A 23,653-nucleotide genomic window follows, 5' to 3' on the forward strand; every position below is an offset into this window, starting at 1 on the left:
CTCTGGCTTGTGATTCTATAAACCAATCACAAACAGCCTGGGTGATGCTATGTCCTGAATGCAGCATGGGGGCCTTTTCAAAAGAGATAGCAGAGTTATGCGTTTGATAAGATTGCTTACCCAAACCAAAAATAACCAGAAATTCTATAACACTTTTTTTTTTTAGACTTCAAGGATACACAGAATTTAAAATTAAGAATTTACTTTTTTTTCAAATAACTTTACAGGGCACCTTTAAACTTCAACACTACTTTATTGATATATTGGGAAAACAACACACATACAAGACATTCACATAGTGTAGTCCATCAGCAACAGCTCCCATTCACTCTGAATGTTGCATTGAAATGCTGATATTGCATATAAATGTTCACAAATGTTGCCTGCACTCCAGTACAGCGTTCACCCTCTGATTAAAAAAGGTCCAGTTCAACTTTACTGATAGAGTAGTTTTGACAACATTGGGCCCTTTTCCTCAAACAACCATCATATGCTGCGGATTGTTTCTTTATTAAATCTTTTTGTTTTTAAGTCAACTTTCCAAGGTTCAGCACAGCATTTTAACATTTCACACATACTAAAAACAAAATATTTCAACAATAACATAGCTGTGGAAAAGACCTGAGCCCAGTATCGGTGTACTTGTGATTGTGTCTGCAGTCTCCAGACATGCAAGCGTTCCTACATGCAGATCCGAGGCTGCCGGGTGAAACACCTCCCGGGCTCATCCAAAAGATTCAAAAAGGTCAGCCACAGTGAAGCCTGTAGACTGAAGAATGGCGCTCATCCCTCTTTTCAAAACCCTGAAACATTTTTATTTTTCTCAACACACTATTCATGTCCCACACATTTCAAAAGGAACACTTGCAAAAAAATGACAAAGAAAAAAAGAAGAAGAATTCAGCACTTTGTTTTAGAAACATTTCACTTAATATATGCGTAGTTTGGAGAGAATAAAGAAAAGAAAGAGGACAACCTCTCAATTGTAAACGGATACAAATATTCATGAAGTCGGCCACCACGTGCTGAAGGGTATCCCAGTCCATATGATCTTCCAGTACTACAAATCCCACTCCGAGTCAAAGGAAGAACTTTGTATGAAGAGTTTCTGTGACTCAGCATTTTTATGGTAATTCTGGGTTGCCACGGAATCGTAGTACTAATGGTGCTGAATGTAGTGTATTTGCATCAAAGTCTAGATCTCTGCATGGTGACAAGACTAATGTTTGAGCCCGAGAAAGGCGTCTGAAGGCACTGTGGAGTTTGACTGGTAGACAGAGATCAGCCTCTCTCTGTTGGCTCAGGGCGGGGCAATTCCATCGTCATCATCAATTATAATCTTCTTCACCATCCTCCTCTTCACTCAGCCTTGTCTTTCCTCTTGGCTGTGAACGGGACTTTGCTGGCGACGGTCGAGCCCACCGTTGAGACGCCGCCAGCCACGGCAGACACCCCGCCCTTCACCAGCCCCACCCCCATCGAGGGCACCGTGGTCACGGCTGACTTGGTGATCTCCAGGCTCTTGCCGCCCACCCAGACCACCCCACCCACCGCGGCGCCCACCACTCCCTTGGTGACGTTGAAGAGGCCACCGGTCACCCGCCACATCATGCCCGGGGGAGCCACCACATGGTCCTTACCAGAATCTGAAAACAAATCAGACATACATGAAGCATCAATATCCAGTTTCCTACCATGGACTCCTGCTGTGTAAAAAAAAATTAAAAAAAGAATGTACAGTTTTTAGAGAACTATGCTGCTTTGTATGTCCAGCCATCTAACTATATGATAGATTAGTAGACCTTTTAGTTCCTAAGGCCATGTAGAGCTACAGTGGGCAGGGAAATAAGAAATAAAACCATCACAAATCAATGCTGCATTGTTCTTGTAAACTCCTAATAGAGCCTGTTTTACAAAAGGTTAAGACCCTTTTCTAGATCTTTTTTGTTGTCCACAAATCCCATTAAAAAGACCCAATTCAACAATGTGTTAATTTGTCTCTCAGCCCAAAGGCCACTGGTTCCAACTAAATATGTCTTAATAATATATCTTATACATCTTAATAAGTCTTTAAAAACTGATCACAAATTGATGAGAAGCAGAAAAAGATAAAATATCAATTAGCTTTCCACTGTATTTCTGGTATTTGTGAGTTTGATTAAGAAAGATTGTCCGCCTTTCTGGGGGACAATTTTGGACAGTGACATCAATCCAAGTCGGTGTGGACTGAACAGTAGTCTCACATCTGTCTCACATCTAGTGTAAACTGAGGGTAAGGCTTTTGGAAACGGCATCCCACCCAACCTGCTTATGTTGTGAGATTAAGGTGTGATGTGCTGAATTAAAAAAAACAAAAAAACAATTGTGCTAGACACTAGCGGCTCCTTGAGGCCGTATTAGACACAGTGGCGCTTGAGCTAAATGCTAATACCAGGATGCTAACATACTCGCAATGACAGAGCTAACATGTTGATATTCAGCTGGTATGAGGTTTTCCTTATCAGCCATCTTAGTATAATGTGTTATAACATATTTAGCAATGAACACAAAATACAACTCAAGTGTTTTTGCAGGTATTTGGACATAAACCAAATATTTGACGGCAGATGAAAAGTATAGGAAGTACAGTAAATGTTACATTGTTTGGGACTATAGAAATATATTTAAAAATCTTTGTTTGCCAGTACATCTAGATCTTAATGTTGAAATACTTCATTGGATAAGTGAAAACTTTGACCTGCTGGTAACACTAGAGGAAAGTATCACCAAAGAATTAGGAAATATCCACTGGGCACCATATTTCAGTCCAGACCAGCTCAGATGAGATTTTGATATTTGTAGTGTTATAGTATCGCTAGGGGTGTATCGGGACTTTACAACCCTGATGGTTTGATCTCTACAATTTACCTGGTGAGTAAACGGTCATTAGAACTGATACTAATAACAGAATTATCCTTCATCTATTAACAACAGGGATGTTTACTGAGAGCAGCAGCAGTCTTAACTGGTGCGTCTGGACGACAATAGCAGGTTGGAGCTCTTACACAAACAGACACTGACATACTCCCCTGACAAACTAACAGTTTCTGAAATAGCAGCGGGCAACATGTAAGCATAGATTACACCATATTCCCTGCTGACGTCTCAGCGTTTAGCCACAGCCAGGGGAGCTTGCTGCTTACCCTCTGTAGGCTGGCTGTTGACGGTTTCAGCTTCATCCGGGGCCACAGTGGTCCCAGGCTGGGGCTCCACATTAACGCTGTTCGCATTCTGGAAAACACACGAAAACCTCAGACTCTCTTTACTCTACATACACCCACCTTCAATGTTTTAATGACATTCCATTCGCTGAGGTCATTCACTTAATTTATTTTATATAGCACCTTTAACAGACAGTCACAAAGTGCTTCACACAAACGTTTGTTAAAAATACAAACCATAATAATGAAGGCAAAGATTAAAAGACTAGAAAACCCAAATTACAAACATAAGACAAAAGCGAGTTGAAACAATTGTGTCTTCAGCTGCTTTCTAAAAGCGTCAAAAGCAGAACATAGTAGTTTTCTAACGAGTGCAAGGGACCACGAGTAATCACTGGTTAGAAGACCTGAGGGACCTGTTAGTAGTGTACGAATGGAGCAGGTCGGGGATATAAAAAGGCGCCCGACAATGCAATGCTTTATATGTAAGAACAACACCTTTAAATTGGATCCTGAATTTGAACGGAAGCCAATGTAACAAGGATAAAACAGAAGTGATGTGTGACATTCTGCTGGACCTGGTCCAGCCTTGCAGCAGAGTTCTGGACCAGTTATAGACAGTCCTGGGAAGCCTAGCTAACACAGGTGAAAACAGATTTGCAATAATCAAACCGGGATGATTTAAAACAATGAATGATAATCTCAAGTTCACATTTAGAAACCACAACTTTAAAATTAGTTTCTCAGTTGGAAAAAAACATGTGCAGGTTAGTGATTTGATGTGTTGGTCAAGAAACATTATGATCAAATTTAACACAAAGATTTCGGAGTTTGGACTGTACAGCTGAGGAAAGGGACCCCAAAAGCTGAACAACCTTCGAGGCTGTAGTTTCCGGAGCAACATTAGGGACTTCAGTCTTATCTTCATTACGCTGCTAGAAATTGTTTGCCATCCAGTCCTCAATGGAAGACAAACACATCTCTTCTGGATTAAAAGAAACATACAGCTGGAGGTCATCAGCATAGAACTGATAAAGAATATCTCCAAATTGCCTAATTATGTGGCCTAGGGGAAACGTACACAACATTTTTAATAAATAAATAAATCAGACCTAATACAGAGCCCTGAGGCACCCCGCAAGAAAGGGCAGCAGTTTCAAAGAAATAGGGACCAATAGACATGGAACAACTTCTATCTGAAAGATAGGAGAACCGCTTCCAGAGAAACGAACCCAGTGCTTAAGTCTTTCAAGCAAGTTGGCGTGACAGTAATGAAAGCTATGCTAAGGTCCAGAAGGACCAAAACAGAGTATTTACACACATCGGAAGACATCTTTAAATCATTGGACACTAAGAAGAGCGGTTTCTGTTGAGTGTTTCGGACGGAGGCCAGACTGAAATTTGTCTAGAATGTTGTGGGTGGCCAGTACAGCAGAGAGTTGGTTGGAAACAACTTTTTCAAAAATTCGGGAAATAAAAAGGAATCTTGGAGATAGGCCTATAGTTTGCAGAAGCTGATGGATCGAGATTGGTTTTCTTCAATAGTGGCTGAATGTTTAAAATACAATATGACACAATCAGTTCTAACTCGGTGCCTACTGATTTGGAACAATGTGTAAGCTACTGAACAGACCCAAACGGAATTTGCGTTACCGACCGTGGGGATGTACGTCATAGCATCGCCCCGGAAATGGGGCAAAAATGTCCGTGTCTACTTTGGTGTCATGTTTCCATAACTGCTCTTAGAAGGTGGAATCAATAAATACACACAACTACTGCAAAGTCATTGATCCCAGGGAAAGAATGCCAGTTGTAATCTTTCCCACTTAAGAGACAAAAAACAGGTGTTGGTAGGTGATGCTTTACTCCTCAGCCTGTAAAAACAGTTTTCTTGTCAACAACATCAAGCCCGTAAAATGACACCGATGAGGTCACACTGATGTCATCAGGGTTATGTCATCTTAAGGTTAAAGACAACAACATTTATAATTTTTATGCCGCCTCCCTTACAAACTAGAGGTGTGGCATTTTAAAGACGTAAGTCTTCACCAGGCACGGAGGGGAGACTAATGAAAGATGCTCTTCAGCTGCGTTATGGGAAATGTAGGATCCTGTGTTTTTGAAGATTAACACATACTAGGAATGAAAAAAAGTCAGTATATCTACCTCTGCTGCACAGAGTTTGACCATTCGTTTTTAATCTGTCTCTAAACAGGCGGAATAAAGCTTACATTTACATCAGTACATTACGTCCTAAACCTAAACTACAGTCTTGTAAATTAAAACACAGTTACACAGTCTTGCAGCAATATATTGAGACTGTGGGTTGAATCTCCTTCTGTTGCTCTGCACGTCAGGTTCACATTTCATAGGATAGGTACATAGATAGATATATATTACATATAAAGGTTAAACTATTTAAAATCTTGTCATTCTGTGCATGTAACTATTTATTTAAACTGAATTACAGATTCAAAATCTCTGTCTATCCGTCCGGAGTCAGAATCCCGTTTAAACATGTAATCATCTGGCTCACACTCTAAAGAAGAGGTTGAAATGCGGGACCTTTTATCGATTTCAACATTATATGATTTAAAATGTTTTGTACATTGTTATGTGTGGGTGCATTCTGTATTTTCTCAAATAATATATTATCTACTTTATTTTTCTCTTTTTAAAATAACTGATGATGGAATGATTATACAGTGTGGTATTTTGCTCATCATTTGTTTAATAAAAATATAATTAGATAAAGTAAGTGGCAGCCACAGTGAACATGAGCAGGAGCTTCCCCCACCACCCACTGGTGGCCATGTCACCAATGTAACCCTTGTACAAGGGTAACAAGTAACCCTTTTGACCCTTCATATTAAGCCCCCTCTTCTTAAAAGGTAAGAGACTTCAACTTAACTATCTGTATAGATTTAACATGTTCCAAAATAGAAATACTATATCCTATAATAAGAACAAACCATCACCCCAAACCCCTTTTTTCTTTTTTTCTTGTGATCCAACAAAAAGGGGCCCAGATCCCAAAGGTTGAGCACCAGTTGTGCGAGTTTTATGATAAATGTTGCCACTGCTGGGTCTGGAAACAAATCTAATGTAAAAAAAAAAAAGGGATTTTTTTTTTTTTTTTTATGTAGATTTGACATCAGAGTTTGAGAAACATTTGCAGGAAGCTGTGACGCTTCGGTTTAACGCTGCTGGATAGAAAGACACACTTTTCAGAGGTGAATAGGCGACATTTTCTGAAGGGGATACAACAATAAAGATAGCTCTTATCATATTCAGATTCCACATCATCACTCATGCAGCCTGCTGCTGAAAAGACTAGTCGTTCGTCGTAGTCTGCTGCCTGCACGCTGTTAAAAAAGCAACACTCACGCGCAGTTTAACAAGCATATTTCCATATATTTGAACATTAAAAGCATGCGGGTTAGCCCTTACCTTCACCATTGTTCGCAGTGCTTCTCCCACAACACACCTGACAGAGAAACTTGAGACAGGAGCAGCTTCTGTTTCAGCCTCCGAACCAAACTCTGCTTTAAATGGTTGTATTTTCTGTGTTTGTGTGTGGGAAACCTGCTGCTGGGACTGGAAACGGCCTCTTCTTCGCGTGTTTTTACGCCTGTACAGCGTAAATCGGCTGCTTTCTAACTTCTCCACACACGCAGTTACAGTTAACAGGCTGAGCTACGCAGCTCTCTTTTCACCCTGCTGGTTCTGCCGACGTGGCGCCTACACACACACACACACACACACACACACACACACACACACACACACACACACACACACACACACACACACACACACACACACACACACACACACACACACACACACACACACACACACACACTTCCGTTAAGACCCTTCAAATTAAAACACTTCTCAGTGATGAGGTGGACTAGGCCACAGCGTGTGTGAGTGTCGGGGGGAGGAATAGGCCTATTCTGATACACAATTAATAATAATAATAATAATAATAATAATAATAACAATAATAATGATAATAACAATGTATACTTTATTAATCCCACAAGGGGGAATTACAATTACAAATCACACTTTAATATTATTATACACGAATCACACACACATGCTCAGTACTTATACATGCAGTAAATGGAGACATATCAGAGTGTGTGTGTGTGTGTGTGTCTGGGGGGGAGGGGGGAGCTGCCCACGGGAAGGCGCCCCAGGCAGATAGGGGCTAGGTGTCTTGCTCAAGAGCACCTTGGCAGTGCCCAGGAGGTGAACTTGCACCTCTCCAGCTACCAGTCCACCACCATACTTTGGTCGGTATGTGGACTTGAACCGCGACCCTCGGTTCCAGGTCTGAGCTGCTGCCGCCCCTGCCCCCTTACTTAAGTACAAGTAGCAATAGCACAGTATAGAAATACAAGGAACAATAGAACTAAAATATAATGTGTACAATCTAGCTATAGGCTATTAGAAGTATACATTTGTCAAAATGTAATAACATTAATATAGAAATAAACAAGTTCTTGCTGTGAATGTGTAGTGTAGGCGGTTTAATGGTGTCCAGAGCAGAGACTTTACCAGACAGTAAGTACACTCCCTCTGTGTGTGTGCTGGAATCCAAGCTTCTCTATTCTCTGTTTTGGTACAGCCAAGTATGTAGTTTCAGTATTTTGAAGAACATGTCCTTATTTTTGTAACCCTATATCTATTAATATCTAGTGTTTGATTCCACAGTAAAAATAAAGGCAAGACCACTCTGGGTTTTTTTAAGAATTTTTGTAGTTTACTCAGAGCTCATTTCTATTGAGCCTTTATTGTGAAGTTGCTTTTAGGCGGTTGGTGCTGAAACCGCTGAAACCAACCGTCCGAAAGCGGTTTCCGGTCTTCACAATAAAAGCTCCTTGTCCTGCTCCGGGTCCAGCTCCGGGTCCAGTTCCGGGTCCTGCATCACCAGCATAGACTGTAAACATTTTGATAATATATTACATTGATATATATAGTCTATGATCACCAGCATAGACTGTATACATAATGATAATATATTACATTAATATATAGTCTATGATCACCAGCATAGACTGTATACATATTGATAATATATTATATAAATATACAGTCTATGATCACCAGCTGCCGACTGTGTGTGTAAGTTGCTGCCTCTGTCTAGTATAACTTTCTTAATCTGTCAGTTTTCTTATATTTGATGTTATGTAGATTCACGTATGTGCTAATGCACGCACGAATGCACGCACACACACACATATTTACATACAAGCCTGTATAAAGTCACATCTAGATTAAAGACATAAAGTTAAAAATAGTGTATAGATAACAGTCAAGGGTCAAGTGCTACATGGTGATGTTGGCAGTAACTTTCACACACTCACATTATAACAGAATAGAAGCTACATCTTCCATCTTATAACTTATTCCCTGTTGTGTATTGTTCTTATTCTCATTCAATCAGTTAGTTTACAGGTTAATGTGTTTATATGTGTATTAGTCAGAGTTAATGTTTAATCATGACCTACAGCACTGTACAAATCTATCAAGAATGCAGTAATACAATATGAACATATAATGTATAATGAACATGTCACCTGTACCACACAAATATCATGGACATATTATCACAGGGAGCACCACAGTAAAATATGATGTGGAGAGAGCCAAACATGTCTTTTGTCAAAGTCAGTATTAATTTATCAAAATCATAGTGTGGAGAAAATAAGGCTGACTTTATAAAAGTGCTGCGATAATGCAAAAAAAGGGAGACATTTAAACTCAGTCCAAAAAGGAGTAGGCACACCACACCCCCCCACAGGGCTTATGTTAAGAAGTAAAACAGAAAGAGCAAGTAACAAAAAGAAGGTTGAGAATTGGACACACACACACACATATGGAAGCATCCAGCTTTTTTTTGTGATTGTTAAAAAGTACCAAAAACTGCAGATGTCCTTTTTAGTTCCGTGAAATATACTGTATATCAGAGAGAAAGAACATGATGGAAGAAATGAAACGATTAGGTATAACAAGTGCAGGAGTAATTACACACTGGAGTGTGGTCGAAGTGGACAGAGCAGAAGATGCTTGGTCAATTTAATGAGAACAGGACTGGGACATCTTCTTCCTCACTGCTGTCAGACTGTTGAACAATGAAACCCACTAAAACAGACAAATCAACCTGACTACTATTCATGTACATAAGTATCTATTCTGAATGCACCTTATTCTCTATTACACCCTGTTCAATATGGATATTTACTCTACATATCTAGATATTAATATTTTTCTGTGTTTTTAGACTCTGTACATTTATATTTATAGCTCTACATGCTCTGCACACCCATAAAAGCATTTATTTATTTTAATTTTGATTTTTTAATTGTATTTAATTAATATTAATCAATGAGATTTAATTGAATTATTTAATATTATTATTATTAATTTAGTGTTTCATATTATTTATTTTTAATTTAAAGGATTATTAATAAAAAAAAAAATTTAAGCTGTGAACTTTGCACGTCAATTTGAAATCTTGACTCTTGAACTGGCCACTGTAGGAGTACATTAAATCCAGAGGGTGGCAGTAGTCCACCATTAGGGATGAAAGCTGCCGTTGTTAAAACCCAAAGAAGAAGAAGATGCGCTAAATCCTTCAATTTGGTTCAGGCATATTCTACGACACATTGTTTGGGGTCCCCACCAGTGGCTCGGCGCCAGTCGTTGCAGAAGTAACATTTTAAATAGAAATATTCTGTGAAATCCTATCGTTAAGGGCAGTTGGATCCTCAGTTGTCCAGTAATGAACCTAGAACTGCTCGGTAATGACTATTTTTTTGTCTTTTTTTACAATAAAATGGACTTTTCGTACATCGGTAACGCTATGTATCTAGCTAACGTTGCTTGTTATGGTTAGCATTGTATTAGCTTAGCTAGCTAGTAACAAGTTAATATCAACCAAAACGAGTCAAATAAAAATACCTGTAGTAATATAATCACACTGCTAACTAGTGTTAAACGTTAAATGTGTTCCTACAGTATCTGAGTTTATACGGAAACGTTGGTTCTAATGATGGAAGCAGACCTAGAGCTAACGTTAGCCTCGGTGTCTTATTATTTATACGTTATTTGAATTAGATCAGATAATACTTTATTTATCCCACAATGGGAAAATTAACATATTACAGCAGCAATTTTTCCACAATAAATGTTGCTGCTTTAATCCTGATCCTACAATGAAGTAGCAGAAAAATTTAATACTGAGGCGAGGTACACGAATGTCAAAATTGACCTTAACCCTCCTATTTTTCTCGGGTCAAATTTGACTCCTTTAAAAAATGTCTATATCTGAAATATGGGTTTCTTTTTAACCAAATTACCACAAAAATGGGTTTGGTTCCTTACAACGCTCTTTACAAATACAATTGATCACTTTCAGTCCTGAGTAAACTCATCTGTATTTTCCTATGAGCTTGACTATTAGTCAAAATAATTCATAATTTCAGCTTTTTTAACTCAAATATAAAGTACATATATAGGTAATTCTATATAAATGAGGGTTATTGACCATGAATTCCATAAAGTAGTGTAAAACTAGTGGTAATAAGGGGGTTCTAGTGAAAACTTGTCTGAAAAAGCGAAAAAATATCAAATCTTTGTCCGTTTTTGACCTGGGAGGACACCACAAGGGTTAAGTAGCTACAGTACATAGTTACTATCCATCACTGTCTGCCTTAGCCTGTTATAAACAACCCATACATGTGTTAACCCACTTCCCTTACCAAAGTCTTTTCTCCTGTTGAGAGAGAGCTTTGATCAGATAGCGGTTGATCCTAAGACAATGCTACAGCTCTTCTGTTTTATTAGAGTAGAATGAACAAGTTGTTTTATGCTGTTTTTAACACCCTTCCCTGCTGTAATAACCCTCATATTCAACGTCTTACATTCTGGTCTGATAATTGTTTGCTCTGTAATGTTTGATAACACCCATTTCTCTAAATTGGGTTCCGTATTTCATGCTATTTCATCTTGACCTGTTAAAAACAAACGGACAAAGCCAGACATCTTTGTGATGTCATAGACTCGGGCCTGAATTTCAACAGCCACATTAGGACAGTCCCGAAAACAAACTCTGTTCTTTGAAATCGAGGAAGAAGACTGTTGTGTTTGATGCTACATGTTATCTTGTAAATTGGCTGATTTACCCTTTTTGTTGATGAATTCTTTAACGTAAACATTGGGTACATGTTTTTTTCTCTTGTAAATGTCCATACAGTTCTATCTTATGAATAACTGGCTCAGACTTTGGATAAAACTTCAAGATTTCTCTCACTTTACTCATGGATAATTTCCTGCTTCTTACTGGTGAATATTCAACTTAATTGTTTAAAGTTTCCAGTTTTGGTCTTGGATATACTCAGGCTTGTTTCTTTATGTATTTGCAATGAATACCTTATTTTAATCTCAGATGAATACAACTGTTAAAATGCTTGACTCGACTGCTATTCCAAAGCCCAAGTACTCTGCAGTACCACGTAGAATATCTGGTCTGTGGTTATTAGAATACATTTGTGGAAGGTTGTGTTTCTGAGCCAGCTGGCACTTGAATGTTATTTTGTTTTGTTAAACTTTTCTCACCACTCTCTTGTTGATATTCCTCTCCTAGAATCGTTCGGGCAGAACTATCCAGAGGTAAGCTACCAGCTCTTAATGTACTCATGAGCTTGGTAGAGACGCGGGTTAATATTTGTGTGCTGAATTCATCCCAACACTAATACACAGTCATATGTGAAGCTTACTCCTGGACGATGCAAACTACTCTGGCTGTGTGTTATTGTGTGTTTGTGTGTTGTTAGGAGGCAGATGGCACTCTGGACTGTATCAGTATGGCCCTCACCTGCACCTTCAACCGCTGGGGCACCCTGCTGGCCGTGGGCTGCAACGACGGCCGCATCGTCATCTGGGACTTCCTCACGCGGGGTATCGCCAAAATCATCAGCGCACACATCCACCCAGTCTGCTCTTTATGGTGAGACACATACACATCCATCTTTTACCTGCCTCGCCTGCTCCATCTTAGTGAGGTAATGTGTGTCTAATCACCTAAACTAAGGCAAGGCAAGGCAGCTTTATTTGTATAGCACGTTTCAGCAAAAAGGCAATTCAAAGTGCTTTACACAAAATCTGTAAAAAAAAAAAAAAAAAGTTAAAAATAAAAGCAGATAAAACACAAGAACAAACAGTTAAAAATAAAATAATAATGATAAACTAAGAATCATTGTGTTTTTGTTAGCTAAGAATAAGCCCTTCATACCTACATAGGAAGCGGGTCCCCTTCCACACTGCCTGCCATAGTGCACTGCCATGTTTCTACAGTAGCCCAGAACGGGGAGACACCAAATACTGGCTCTGGAGAGGGCCTTTCACGTTTACAGTATTACCTCAAGGCCTCAATCCTAAGCGGGATGGATAGGCACATAAAAAGCTACGTCCAGCTTAGTGTTTTGTCACATATACATTATGTTTATTTGGTTTACAGCTGTTTAGTTTGTTTTTGTGTTATACTAAATAATTAGGGTTATGTCACCTTCTCTTTGAGTAAGTGGTAATAACGAAGAAGGGTGTTCGGGTGGAGGTTACATTTTCACGTTGTAAATTAGGTGTTAAGTATGTTGTTTGAACAAAAGATAAAAAAATTGTTAGTCATAAAAAATATTGCCTGAAGGCCACCGTAGGTTCCACTATTTATTTGTGTGTTTGCAGCTGGAGCCGAGACGGCCACAAGCTGGTGAGTGCGTCCACAGACAACATTGTCTCGCAGTGGGACGTCCTGACTGGAGACTGTGACCAGAGGTTCCGCTTCCCCTCACCCATCCTGAAACTGCAATGCCACCCCAGAGACATGTGAGTGACCTGACTGCTTCTCTGTGTACATGTTACATCTGACTGTTGGTCAGATTTAATTTGTCGTTGATCAGTCCTCAGTTAAGTTAATATACTTTGCTTTATTTAATTTTATATGTAAACAATAAATTGTGGTTGTGTTTTAGGGACAAGGTGCTGGTGTGTCCCATGAAGTCAGCCCCGGTCCTGCTGACTCTGTCAGACTCCAAACATGTTGTCCTGCCGGTGGACGACGACTCAGACCTGAATGTTGTGGCGGCCTTTGACAGGCGGGGGGAGTACATCTACACTGGCAATGCCAAAGGAAAGGTCAGACAGAACCGTGTTCACAGTGCACCGTTCAATCCCATCACTGCATTTCAAGACAGCATAAGTAAATAGGACTTTAGCAGGAACTCTAGGCTCAGTGCCTAGAGTTCTACATGTAGAATTAGAAAGTTTCCAGTGGTAAAATCTAAAAAGACATTAGCAGATATCAGTGCAGCTTAACAGCCCTCCACATAGACTGCACCACTTTTCACCTGAATGGTTGTACTTTAGATCAGATGAAACAGCAAATCAGTTCCATTGTGTCTCCTGCTGTCTGTTGTTTCAGATTCTGGTGTTGAACACAAACACTCAGGAGCTGGTGGCTTCCTTCAGAGTGACAACTGGCACCAGCAACACCACTGCCATCAAATCAATTGAATTTGCACGCAAGGGCAGGTGAGGGGCAACAGGGGGTCTTTGGGTCTCTAAACCTGGACAGATAAACATAATCTACGTATTTAACATTAGGCTCTAGTCCAGGCTCTAGTCTCTCTGTTCTGGGATACAGTCCAAATGATTCCATGTTGATTGTAGAACAGATCCATATTCCTGTATTTACCCCTGATTCACAGGAAAAAAGCAACTTACTTTAAAGGTTCAGTTGGTAACTATTATAAAAATAAGTTGTTCTCATATATGTGGAAAATGTCACTTTATCCTGACAGTCAGACATTAAACAGATCATCTGTGGAAAAAAAATCAAGTTTGTTTGCTCCTAATGGCATTTCCATCATTCCACCGCGTCCAAAAGAAGAAACGACCAAGCAGAGCCGCGGAGACTAAGCAGTGTCTATTGGCGTTTTCCCATTTCATGGTACCTGCTTGGCCCGACTCGACTCAACCACGGGGCCCCGTCCTCCTTTTTCCATTGCAGATTAGTACCGCCTCTTGCGTGAGGCGAGCATGCCTGGTCGTCATAGCAGGGACCACGTTAGCCGTGACCTACCGCGACACACACACAGAAAGTCAAAGGTGTGTTGTTTTTGATTCTCGGCGTGTTGCCACAGCCTGAAGACATATTTAGTTTCAAAAGAAGCTGGAGGCAGCAAAAAAACACTGATAAACTACTTAAACATGGCGCAGAAGACGCAGTGATTAGTGGCGATTCTCTCCGACCAATCAGTCGTCTGCAGGTTTCACGTGACCTTTTTGTTACGCCTCAGCTCGCTAGGAACCTCAACGGAGGTAGTATTAAAAAAAGCACCTGATAGCAGCTACCAGGGATTTTCTTTGGATTGGAAAACCAAAAATGGCGAGTACAGGCAAGGCGAGCAGGTACCACGCAGTGGAAGAACGGCAGTTGATTGCAAAATTGAATTTCCCCTCAGGGATCAATGAAGTATGTCTTCTTTTTGTCCACCTGCCCTGTTTTCTGCGCAGTTGCTTTCTCATAAACACAGCAGACCGGATCATCAGAGTTTACGACGGCAGGGAGATACTGACCTGTGGCCGAGACGGTGAGCCTGAACCCATGCAGAAACTACAAGACCTGGTCAACAGGTATGTCAAAGTGTCTGAGGCTAGTGCTTACTGAGAAAGGGTCTTTTCCTCTGATCTCTATTTGTTTATTTGCCCCACCTGTGTTTTTTGTATTCAGGACTCCGTGGAAGCGCTGCTGTTTCTCCGGCGATGGAGAGTACATTGTGGCCGGTTCAGCCAGGCAGCACGCCCTCTACATCTGGGAGAAGAGCATCGGCAACCTGGTGAAGATCCTCCATGGAACCAGAGGAGAGCTGCTGCTGGATGTTGCTGTAAGGATGTCAAAAGTGAAATTTTAGCTTAGTATAACACTGAGATTTACTATTGACACATCACTTCTGCCAATGTATTTGCAGTTAGGGGTGGGCGATATGGCAAAAATATATCCTGTCATAGATTTTTTCATGCAGGATCATAATCCATTCTGTTGGTTTTAAGACTATTTTGTTAAGTTACTGAACAGTACAACCAAACTAATTTCCCTATTTAAAAAATAATTCACCACACCAAATTCTGTTCCAAAATTGAACACTCTAAAGTTTCTTTAAATATCCATTACTTACTTTTCTAAATATGTATCAGTACTCTTTGTGTTCCACATGAACCACTCTTGCATTTGCATTAATTAGATATACCACACAGCACTTTGAAATGTAATTACGACACTTTTAAAGCTGGGTCGCCTTTTACTCCGGTTATATCCTGTTTTCAAAACAGTGGTGAGGAACAGCATGGGCAAATGCCAGGGGATGACTTTTCAGTCAAACACATTATGACTGGTGTGTTAACCACATGCTATATTAATCAGAGCACACAATTGCCTCCTAAGTTACCTAAGATGACCAGCTGCTGGCAAACAATGTAGCGTTTTTAAACAGTCCAGCTCAGTGCTCACTCCTCATAAAACGCACCATAGCTACATAAGATCGCTTCCAGCTAACTTTATGGAAAACAATGAGGGCAAAACAACATCACCGATCTGTTTTAATAGTCTATGGTCAAGCTCAGCTAAAAGATGCTGTGCTGTTTACAATTACATCATTTACCCATCTCACCTTGACCTCTCTCCAGTGGCATCCAGTCCGTCCCATTATCGCCTCCATCTCCAGTGGGGTGGTGTCCATCTGGGCTCAGAACCAAGTGGTAAGTAGACAGGGACAGTAAAGACTGGATGGACATGAATAAACATGGTAACATAGATAATTTCATCGTCAAACTCTCATGTTTCTCACTATATTACTATACTGAGTATAATAATACTCAGTATTATGGTAAACAGTGGCATGGTGTGATCGTAATTGGTTTGTCTGCAGGAAAACTGGAGCGCTTTCGCTCCAGACTTTAAAGAGCTGGATGAGAATGTGGAGTACGAGGAGCGCGAGTCCGAATTTGACATTGAGGACGAAGATAAGAGTGAACCCGAGCAGACAGGTAGATATCTCTCTCTCTCTCTCTCTCTCTCTCTCTCTCTCTCTCTCTCACACACACACAAACACACACACGCACGCTACAATACAGTTTGACAGACAAGGTTTTTCCCGGCTTACAGAGGACCTGTGGTGGTTCTCATTTGGGCTGTTTTGATGTTGGTTGTAAATCCTGCTCAAGGTTTTTCAGGTTTTTACAACAAGCAGCAGAATTTACGATTTATTACTGGTAAAATGGAAAGAAAGATGTCCAAGAAATATGATGATTGCATGTAGGGTTGGGCGATATGACGGTGTATATACTATGCGGAGGTAGAAATGTGTCCACCAGTTGGATTCACGCGTGATGTCGTGATTCTCGTGGGATCTTGTGATTCCATGCCATCTCGCAAATCCAGCTACCTCGCAAGGTAATGTGATTTGGGCAGACGTGAGGCGAGTGAAGTTGCGGGGGAAAAAAGAAACACAACTTCAAAATATTGTTCTCATTTGTATGAGAATCTCAGAACAAATAATTGTCAAATCTTTGAAAAAAAACTTTTCCTGTTAGTCCAAAACAGTCAAGCACATTCATTCCTTGGATACGCCCTCCTGAAGTATTTTGTTATTGCTGTTGTTGCTGAGATAGCAGTCACTCAATAATTCAGCATTCCAAACACAACCTCAGTATTGCACGTATTTGCATAAACCCCATCAGAATATGATCCGGCTGCTGATGCTAGTACCTGTTCTGCTTTCTGGTCTTACTGGTTTCACTGGTTCTCCCTGGATGCCTCAGACACTCACCTGGGCTTGTGTTACAGGTGCTGACGCTGCAGAAGATGAAGAGGTGGATGTCACCACCGTTGACCCTATAGTTGCTTTTTGCAGCAGGTGAGAAATAACAATGCATCTTACTACATCAGTGCAAACAACATTCCCTCCCTGGTCTGATCAATGTCACCCAGATCTCATCCCTGAGCCATCAAAACCTTTTAGTCTTAAATATCATAGCTAAAAAATCAAGCTTGGTGTTAATTTAGCACAATAGAGAGACTGATTGTGTTGCAATCTGTGTGAGCTATGTAACTACTGACAGTCATGTTTGTGTGTCTGGTAGTGATGAGGAGCTGGAGGACTATAAGGCCCTGCTTTACCTGCCAATCGCCCCTGAGGTTGAAGATCCAGAGGAAAACCCCTTCGGCCCCCCGCCAGACGCTGCGGTCCAGACTGCTGCCCCAGAGGATACGTTGGCCGGCAGTGACAAGAAGCAGCGGCAGCCTTCATCTGAAGGAGGCCCGGCCAAGAAGAAGGCTCGCACCACCACCATCGAACTGCAGGGGGTCCCTAGTGACGGTGAGAGACAGGAACACAACAAAACAAATCCTGTAAAAGATGCAAAGGGACGGTCAGATTTTTCATTGTATTGGGTACATTGTCGGATACTGGCCCGGGCCTGTATTTTCCTCAATTGCAGGAAATTAGAAACTGCCAGGCCGTTATTTATAATTTCCTCTGTTTTGGATTGTATTTTATTAAGAGGCCTCCCTGTCGGCCAGTTAGTCCACCACTTTGATCCAGACTAAAATATCTCCACGGTGATTGCCATGACAATTTGAACAGATAGTTATTGTCCCTAGAGGAAGAATCCTAAAGGCTTTTCTTCTGGCGCCACAATCACATTTAAGTTTTTCCCTTATTAAGTGAAATATTTCAACATGTACTAGATGGATTGGCAACAATTGGTACAGACGTTCATGTTCCCCTCAAGATGAATTAGGGCTGGGCGATATATTGATATTATATTGATATCGTGATATGAGACTAGATATCTTCTTAGATTTTGGATATTGTAACATTGGGATGTTGTGATGTACCCGACTGTTCTAGCTGTTCTGTTATTTGCCTTTTCCCCTCACAGACATTATGTCCACATTACTGATGATTATTTATCTAAAATCAATCCCCTAAGTGGGAAGATATTTGTTAAAACACCAACTGTCAACCCTTGAATATCGTATTGGGTCAAGAATATTGTGATGTCTGATTTTACCCGCACGGCCCAGCCCTAAGATGTGTTGTAAAACGCAAGTGATCCCTTAACTTTTGTGTGTGCACCAATTGCTGTACAGAAAAATGCTGAAAAGTCTCTTCAATTGTCGGTCTTTTGTTTTATTGTGAAAAGCTGAATTCTAACCCTTCTTCCATCCCCTTTCTCCTCAGAGGTGCACCCTTTACTAGGAGTGAAGGGGGATGGCAAGTCCAAGAAGAAGACAGCTGGCCGGCCCAAAGGCTCCAAAGGTAAAGACAAAGACTTCCCCTTCAGACCCAAGCCCTACAGGGGCGAGCGGCCCTCCTTCCCCATGGAGGCCCTGGGCAGCTCTGGCCCAGGAGGAGGAGGAGGAGGAGGGATGAAGGGCAAGGCAGAGGGGGGCCTGGCCACAGGTAAGCACGCCATTGCCCCTGCTGCTGCTCAGTCTGGGAGCTCTGCTAGCCATGCAGCCCTGCTAGTCTGACTGTTACCTCACCAGCCTGGCCTGTCTCCAAGGCAACACCCCACTCCCCCCTCCCCTCGTATTGCTTCCTCCCAACACGAAACCCCACCCCACCCCGCCCCGCCCAACCAACCAACCACACAGCTCACTGTAAGTTGTTGGAAAGCCACAGTCTGGAGGTCAAAACCCAGAATCTGCATTGTGTATCAGATCAGTGTTTCCTTCAATAAGATCTGGTCCAGTTACTAATCCAGACTGTAACTGGAGTTCATCTGTCAGACAGACACACATCTTTTACTGTAATGTTACAGATGGAAAGTTCCTGTGTTGTTTGTACATTTCTCTCTTTTTTACTCTTTAATGAGGCAATTATAAAACACAAAGCATGCTTTTAAGCCCATTTCAACATGCATATTAGCATGGCTATAGGGAAAATTTAAATACCTTAAAATGCCTGCATATTGCAAGAACATTTTACAATAATATTTATCAGATATATTGTACAGCCACTGCTTAGATTGTTTATATTAAAAACTGGTTTTGATTCTTGCCATCATGTTTAAGATAAAGTAATGAAGAATCCAATTATTCTTTATCTTACAATCTACAAGATAAATATTATGTATATTTGAGGTAGAAAAAATCAGGATTTAGGGTTGAGTACTTAGAATTCTGGCTGAAATCGCCCATTTTCGGTAAAATATACATTTTGTAAACCTATTATTTTCAGCATATGTGGGCACTTTGTGTACTGAGGGCTACCATGTGTACTGAAACCAAGACACCTTCTCAGATGTAGCGATAGATAATAGTTATGTAATCACAGTGGTAAAACTAGGCCAACCTTCCAGCTACAGAGGTTTGTTCCATTTACTATTCATGCTAAAATGGTTGTTTACCGTTCAGCTTTTTGGCTAAATATTCTTTTAAACAGAAACTCTTAATCAGACATGCAGAACTTGTCTACTCAAATAGTACCACATAATAAAAATCCCCCCAAAAAATTAGAAAAGTAGAAGTTATTCACATAAGAGCCAAGCAGCGGTTGTCCTCTTTACAGTCGGAGGTAGATCCACAGTATTTATGAATTTATATTGACTCCTCTTATATCAACCTCCTCTATATTGAGTCCCTTCCAGACTGTGGCTTTGGCTGTGTAACCTCTGCTAACCAACAGCCTCACTCTGACTAATTTGTCGTCCACTGAACTTTAGTGAAGTTGGACTGTAGTTGGCAGATGGGTGTTGCCGTGGTGGGATGGTGCAGCTTGTTTCCCCTGCAGGCTACCTGGCTAGTCTACATCTACTTCCTGCTTGGCCTTTGACCCTCCTGCTCCCACTCCCACCTCGGGCTTGTCATGTGACATAAACGTGTGTCTGTAGCCGCGCTGCTCAGGTCCTGTCTTTTCTGTTTCTGTGTGTCGAGAGATGTGGGGCGACTGTGTACGTCTATGTTGTCGGTATTGATGTCTGAACTCTTCCTACTTTGAATATTCATTTACAAATTTGGTTTCCCATCAGCTGCATTAATCATGCAGTTGTGCAGTATACTGTGTATGTCACATACTGTAAATACAGTATGTCAAGTGTAAGAGATTAATAGGCCATTATGTTTAGGACTATATTATTAAAAGTAAGACAAGCATTGACAGCACACAATGAACATATACATGAAGTCATTGGATTGCAGACGTTTTGTACTTAAACATCACAGCACAGTAGAAATAATTAGGAATAATTAGTAAATAAAAACAGTGTTAAAAAGCAACGTATTTTCAGCTGAGTGGTAAGTACGCATGACCCTGTTGTGCTGATGGAATTAAAGAAGTGGAAAGGTACATTTTACTGAATTTATCATGTTAGACATTACAATATAGGTAATTCCATCCTTCCAATGTTTTTTCCTGATCTTTAATACCTATTGTTATTTATCTGTTTGTCATGTCAATTATTTGAAATTTGACCATTACTAGAATACCGACCGTTATTTGTGAATTTGCAGTAGTCGACCTAAGGAGACTATTGTGTCTTATCGCCCATGATTTGACTGTCTGACAGTGTCTGTGTTCCTCCGCAGGGAGTCTGGTCTCGCAGTCGTACAAACAGCATGACATTGGAGGGATGGACTGATCATTCCTGTGTACAGTTGTAAAGGAGCCACCAACAAGAGACACAAAGTCTGATGTCCTATCGACTGTGAGCAGCGGCCTGTTTGATATGCAGATTGTTGTCTCTCCCAACCAGAGCATAGCGTCACAGGAAAGCTCCTCAGCCCGGATCTCTGGACAAGAGACGACAAAAGACAGTCACAGTAGAGATCACATGTCCTTTGTATCTGTAGGATTCGTCATGTATAAAACACCTGTGTCCTGATACTGTGTGTGTGTGTTTGTGTGGGTGGGCGTGCGTGCGTGCGCGTGTGTCGTCTTTCTTGTTGTTTTTATACGTATTAAAACATTTTGATTTATAAATAACTAGCTGCTGTGTGGTTCTGTGGCATTCTGCTGTACACAAGGATTGTAACGAATGGGTTAAGAATGCAGACTTAAGTAGGGATGCAGCACAAACATTTTATTAATAGATAATTTACTTTGTCTTTAATATCCTATATCCTTGCAACATATATGCTTTCATGGCCTATGTGATTGTCAGAAATGATAAGCCTGTCTCCTCATGCACTTGGGCTGATATATTAAAGGATGCATTAAGGTTTCATGTTTGATATAAACAAAGCTTTCTATAAGCCTGGCTTCCACTCAAACGGCTGACGACTCATTTAAGTCTACTTTAGTTTCTTAATTTTTTATTATTTCATTATGCGTGTGCATTTTACGTCAACTATAGCCTCTGCTTCAAATTAATACGAGCACGATGATAGAAACGAGTCTGTCTGTAGTCCCGTGCACGCGCTCAGCTGAGAGGCTGTGTGTCCTACCAATTAGAGATCGTGTCTTCAGTGTTTGAAAAATATTAGCAAAATAATTGTAAGAACTGCATTGATTGCAGAGACCGGGGACATCTTCATTAGACGGGCTTCTTTGGAAAACACCAGTGGCAACAACTTGACCTTGCGCCGTAGGCCGAGCCCAGAATCCTTAAAAAGTCCACTGAAGGGCTGCATTTCCCATGTGACGTTTATGGGCTTAATGAACGAACAAATTAATAAATGAGTATCTTTATTTACATCTTTTTACAGCAGAGCTATCTCCCCTATGGAGGAAATATGTATTCATAATTCAAATTGAAAGTCCCAAGAGAAAGCAAGATCAAATTAAAACTAATATTATTTTCTATGCAATAAGGAAAAATCATGCGTCTGCTATTTCACCACTAAAGCCACACCTGAAACTTTTTTATGTGATGATTTAACTGTGTACAATTTGAATATGGGCAGTTTTACAAAAATTGATGAGGTGTATGTTTTCACCAATGTTTCACCAATGTTATCTTTGGACTCGAGAAGCTCCAGTGTGACACGACACCCAGCTGGTGGCAGCTTGATCTCTAATCTCCAACATAACCTGCACCCCAGCAGATTAGGTGTTCAGCATAAGTTACCACGATGATTTAACCCGATAAGTGATCCACTGTCATGATACAGAAAACCCTGAGTTGAAGCTGAAGTTTTGTGTTATGAAAGGCAAAGACATCCCAGAACTCTCTAATGTTATCGGTGTTGCCATTTTGTAGCCTACTATGTCTGCTTCACTTTTTCTTGTTTTAACAATAAAGTAAAAAAAAGAAGAGAATTCTGTAGTTAGACTAAGAACAAAACAGCACTTTGTAAAGTCAATTGAATGCTTTTCTTTGAAAAATGGACAAAAGAACATGCACATTTTGGTCACAACTGCATCGTGGATGTTGATTAAATAGTGACGTAATTGCATTTTGTCTTCCGTGACAAACATTCGTCACTTTGTAATACATGTTATAATGCTTGCCCAGCTGCTAGCATAGTACTATGTCTGCTTCACTTTTTCATGTCCTTATCATAACATTTGTGCCCTTACCAGTCACAGCTTGTATAAAATTAATATTGAGCAGAATTGAGTTTAACCTATTGATACGGCCCTCCACAACAGTCCCTGTTTCTCATGTGGCCCCTTGTGAAAATGAATTTTCTACACCCTGTCCAAGAGCACTGCAACACACACTAAACAGGCAATATTGTCGGTTAGGTAAGTTCCACATTCACAAAGCAATTTAAATTGGTAACAGATAAGAAAGCTATTTTAATATCTTATATATACTCAAAACTATTTAAGAACTCTTGCTGTCAATATCATTAATGAAGTTTGTAAATCTGTAACTACATAGTTTTTTGTATTTGTTTCTGTTTAATTTATCACTTTCCTACTTTTTTCATATTATATTATTTGTACTTAATTATGTATAATTCTATGTTTACGGACTGTGATGACTGATTGTAAATTGAATTCTAAATAATATTTTAAATAATGGCAATCCCTCATGCTCTGCAACCATAGTAATGCCATGTCCGACTCCCAACAAAGATGGTACTGGTGTGAGATTCCTCACTCTGTAGCTGAAACAGAGAGCTCAACACACAGGGTGAAAAGAGGAGCTACAGCAATGTGCAGTATAACAAATGTATGGTGTTTTCTGAAAATTAAACCGCATAAACCTATTTTGATACAATCTCTAAATACAATTATGAACCTGAAAATGAGCATAATATAAGCACTTTAAGTTACACTTTATCTTATTAGATATTACTAATTGTATGCATATTTTTGTTTTTTATTTCACAAATGCTTTGGCAATGCAAACGTCTGTTTCCCATGCCTATAAAGCCCATTTGATTTGAATTTATGGTTATTGTCCACAAATTGGACTTTTATTTTGAA

At 40.2% G+C, this 23,653-nt stretch overlaps 2 protein-coding genes across 5 annotated transcripts; one reads left to right on the forward strand and one right to left on the reverse strand.

The window, feature by feature from the left end:
* Positions 1-233: 233 nt before the first annotated feature.
* zgc:153675 (uncharacterized protein LOC768179 homolog) lies at positions 234-6,961 on the reverse strand. The gene is made up of 3 exons (XM_034868988.1): positions 6,651-6,961; positions 3,183-3,270; positions 234-1,646 (listed from the first exon to the last, which is right to left on the reverse strand). Exons 1-3 carry the CDS (start codon positions 6,657-6,659, stop codon positions 1,360-1,362), a joined length of 384 nt encoding a protein of 127 aa, XP_034724879.1. The 5' UTR covers positions 6,660-6,961; the 3' UTR covers positions 234-1,359.
* A 2,837-nt stretch (positions 6,962-9,798) lies between these two features.
* Positions 9,799-21,048, forward strand: rbbp5 (retinoblastoma binding protein 5). Of its 4 annotated transcripts, none has more exons than XM_034868963.1 (15): positions 9,799-10,015; positions 11,470-11,558; positions 11,860-11,885; positions 12,050-12,222; positions 12,957-13,097; positions 13,244-13,406; positions 13,693-13,802; positions 14,787-14,906; positions 15,004-15,157; positions 15,957-16,028; positions 16,199-16,316; positions 17,116-17,185; positions 17,412-17,647; positions 18,515-18,736; positions 20,863-21,048. In XM_034868963.1, exons 2-15 carry the CDS (start codon positions 11,534-11,536, stop codon positions 20,913-20,915), a joined length of 1,683 nt encoding a protein of 560 aa, XP_034724854.1. In that variant the 5' UTR covers positions 9,799-10,015; positions 11,470-11,533; the 3' UTR covers positions 20,916-21,048. The 4 variants fall into 4 exon arrangements, with proteins under 4 accessions (XP_034724854.1, XP_034724856.1, XP_034724855.1 ...); XM_034868965.1 differs by having other exon boundaries at positions 18,515-18,592; XM_034868964.1 differs by lacking the exon at positions 11,470-11,558 and having other exon boundaries at positions 9,827-10,015.
* Positions 21,049-23,653: the final 2,605 nt, after the last annotated feature.

Source organism: Etheostoma cragini, chromosome 4, assembly GCF_013103735.1.
Source record: "Etheostoma cragini isolate CJK2018 chromosome 4, CSU_Ecrag_1.0, whole genome shotgun sequence".
NCBI lineage: Eukaryota > Metazoa > Chordata > Actinopteri > Perciformes > Percidae > Etheostoma > Etheostoma cragini.

Coding starts and splice junctions, on each gene's coding strand:
- zgc:153675 (XM_034868988.1), bottom strand. Junction 1,647..3,182: donor CAACAGCCAGCCTACAGAGG/GTAAGCAGCAAG, acceptor ATTTGTTTTCAG/ATTCTGGTAAGGACCATGTG.
- rbbp5 (XM_034868963.1), top strand. CDS start 11,534: ATGGATAATTTCCTGCTTCTTACTG. Junction 12,223..12,956: donor CACCCAGTCTGCTCTTTATG/GTGAGACACATA, acceptor GTGTGTTTGCAG/CTGGAGCCGAGACGGCCACA. Junction 13,803..14,786: donor GAATTTGCACGCAAGGGCAG/GTGAGGGGCAAC, acceptor TTTTCTGCGCAG/TTGCTTTCTCATAAACACAG.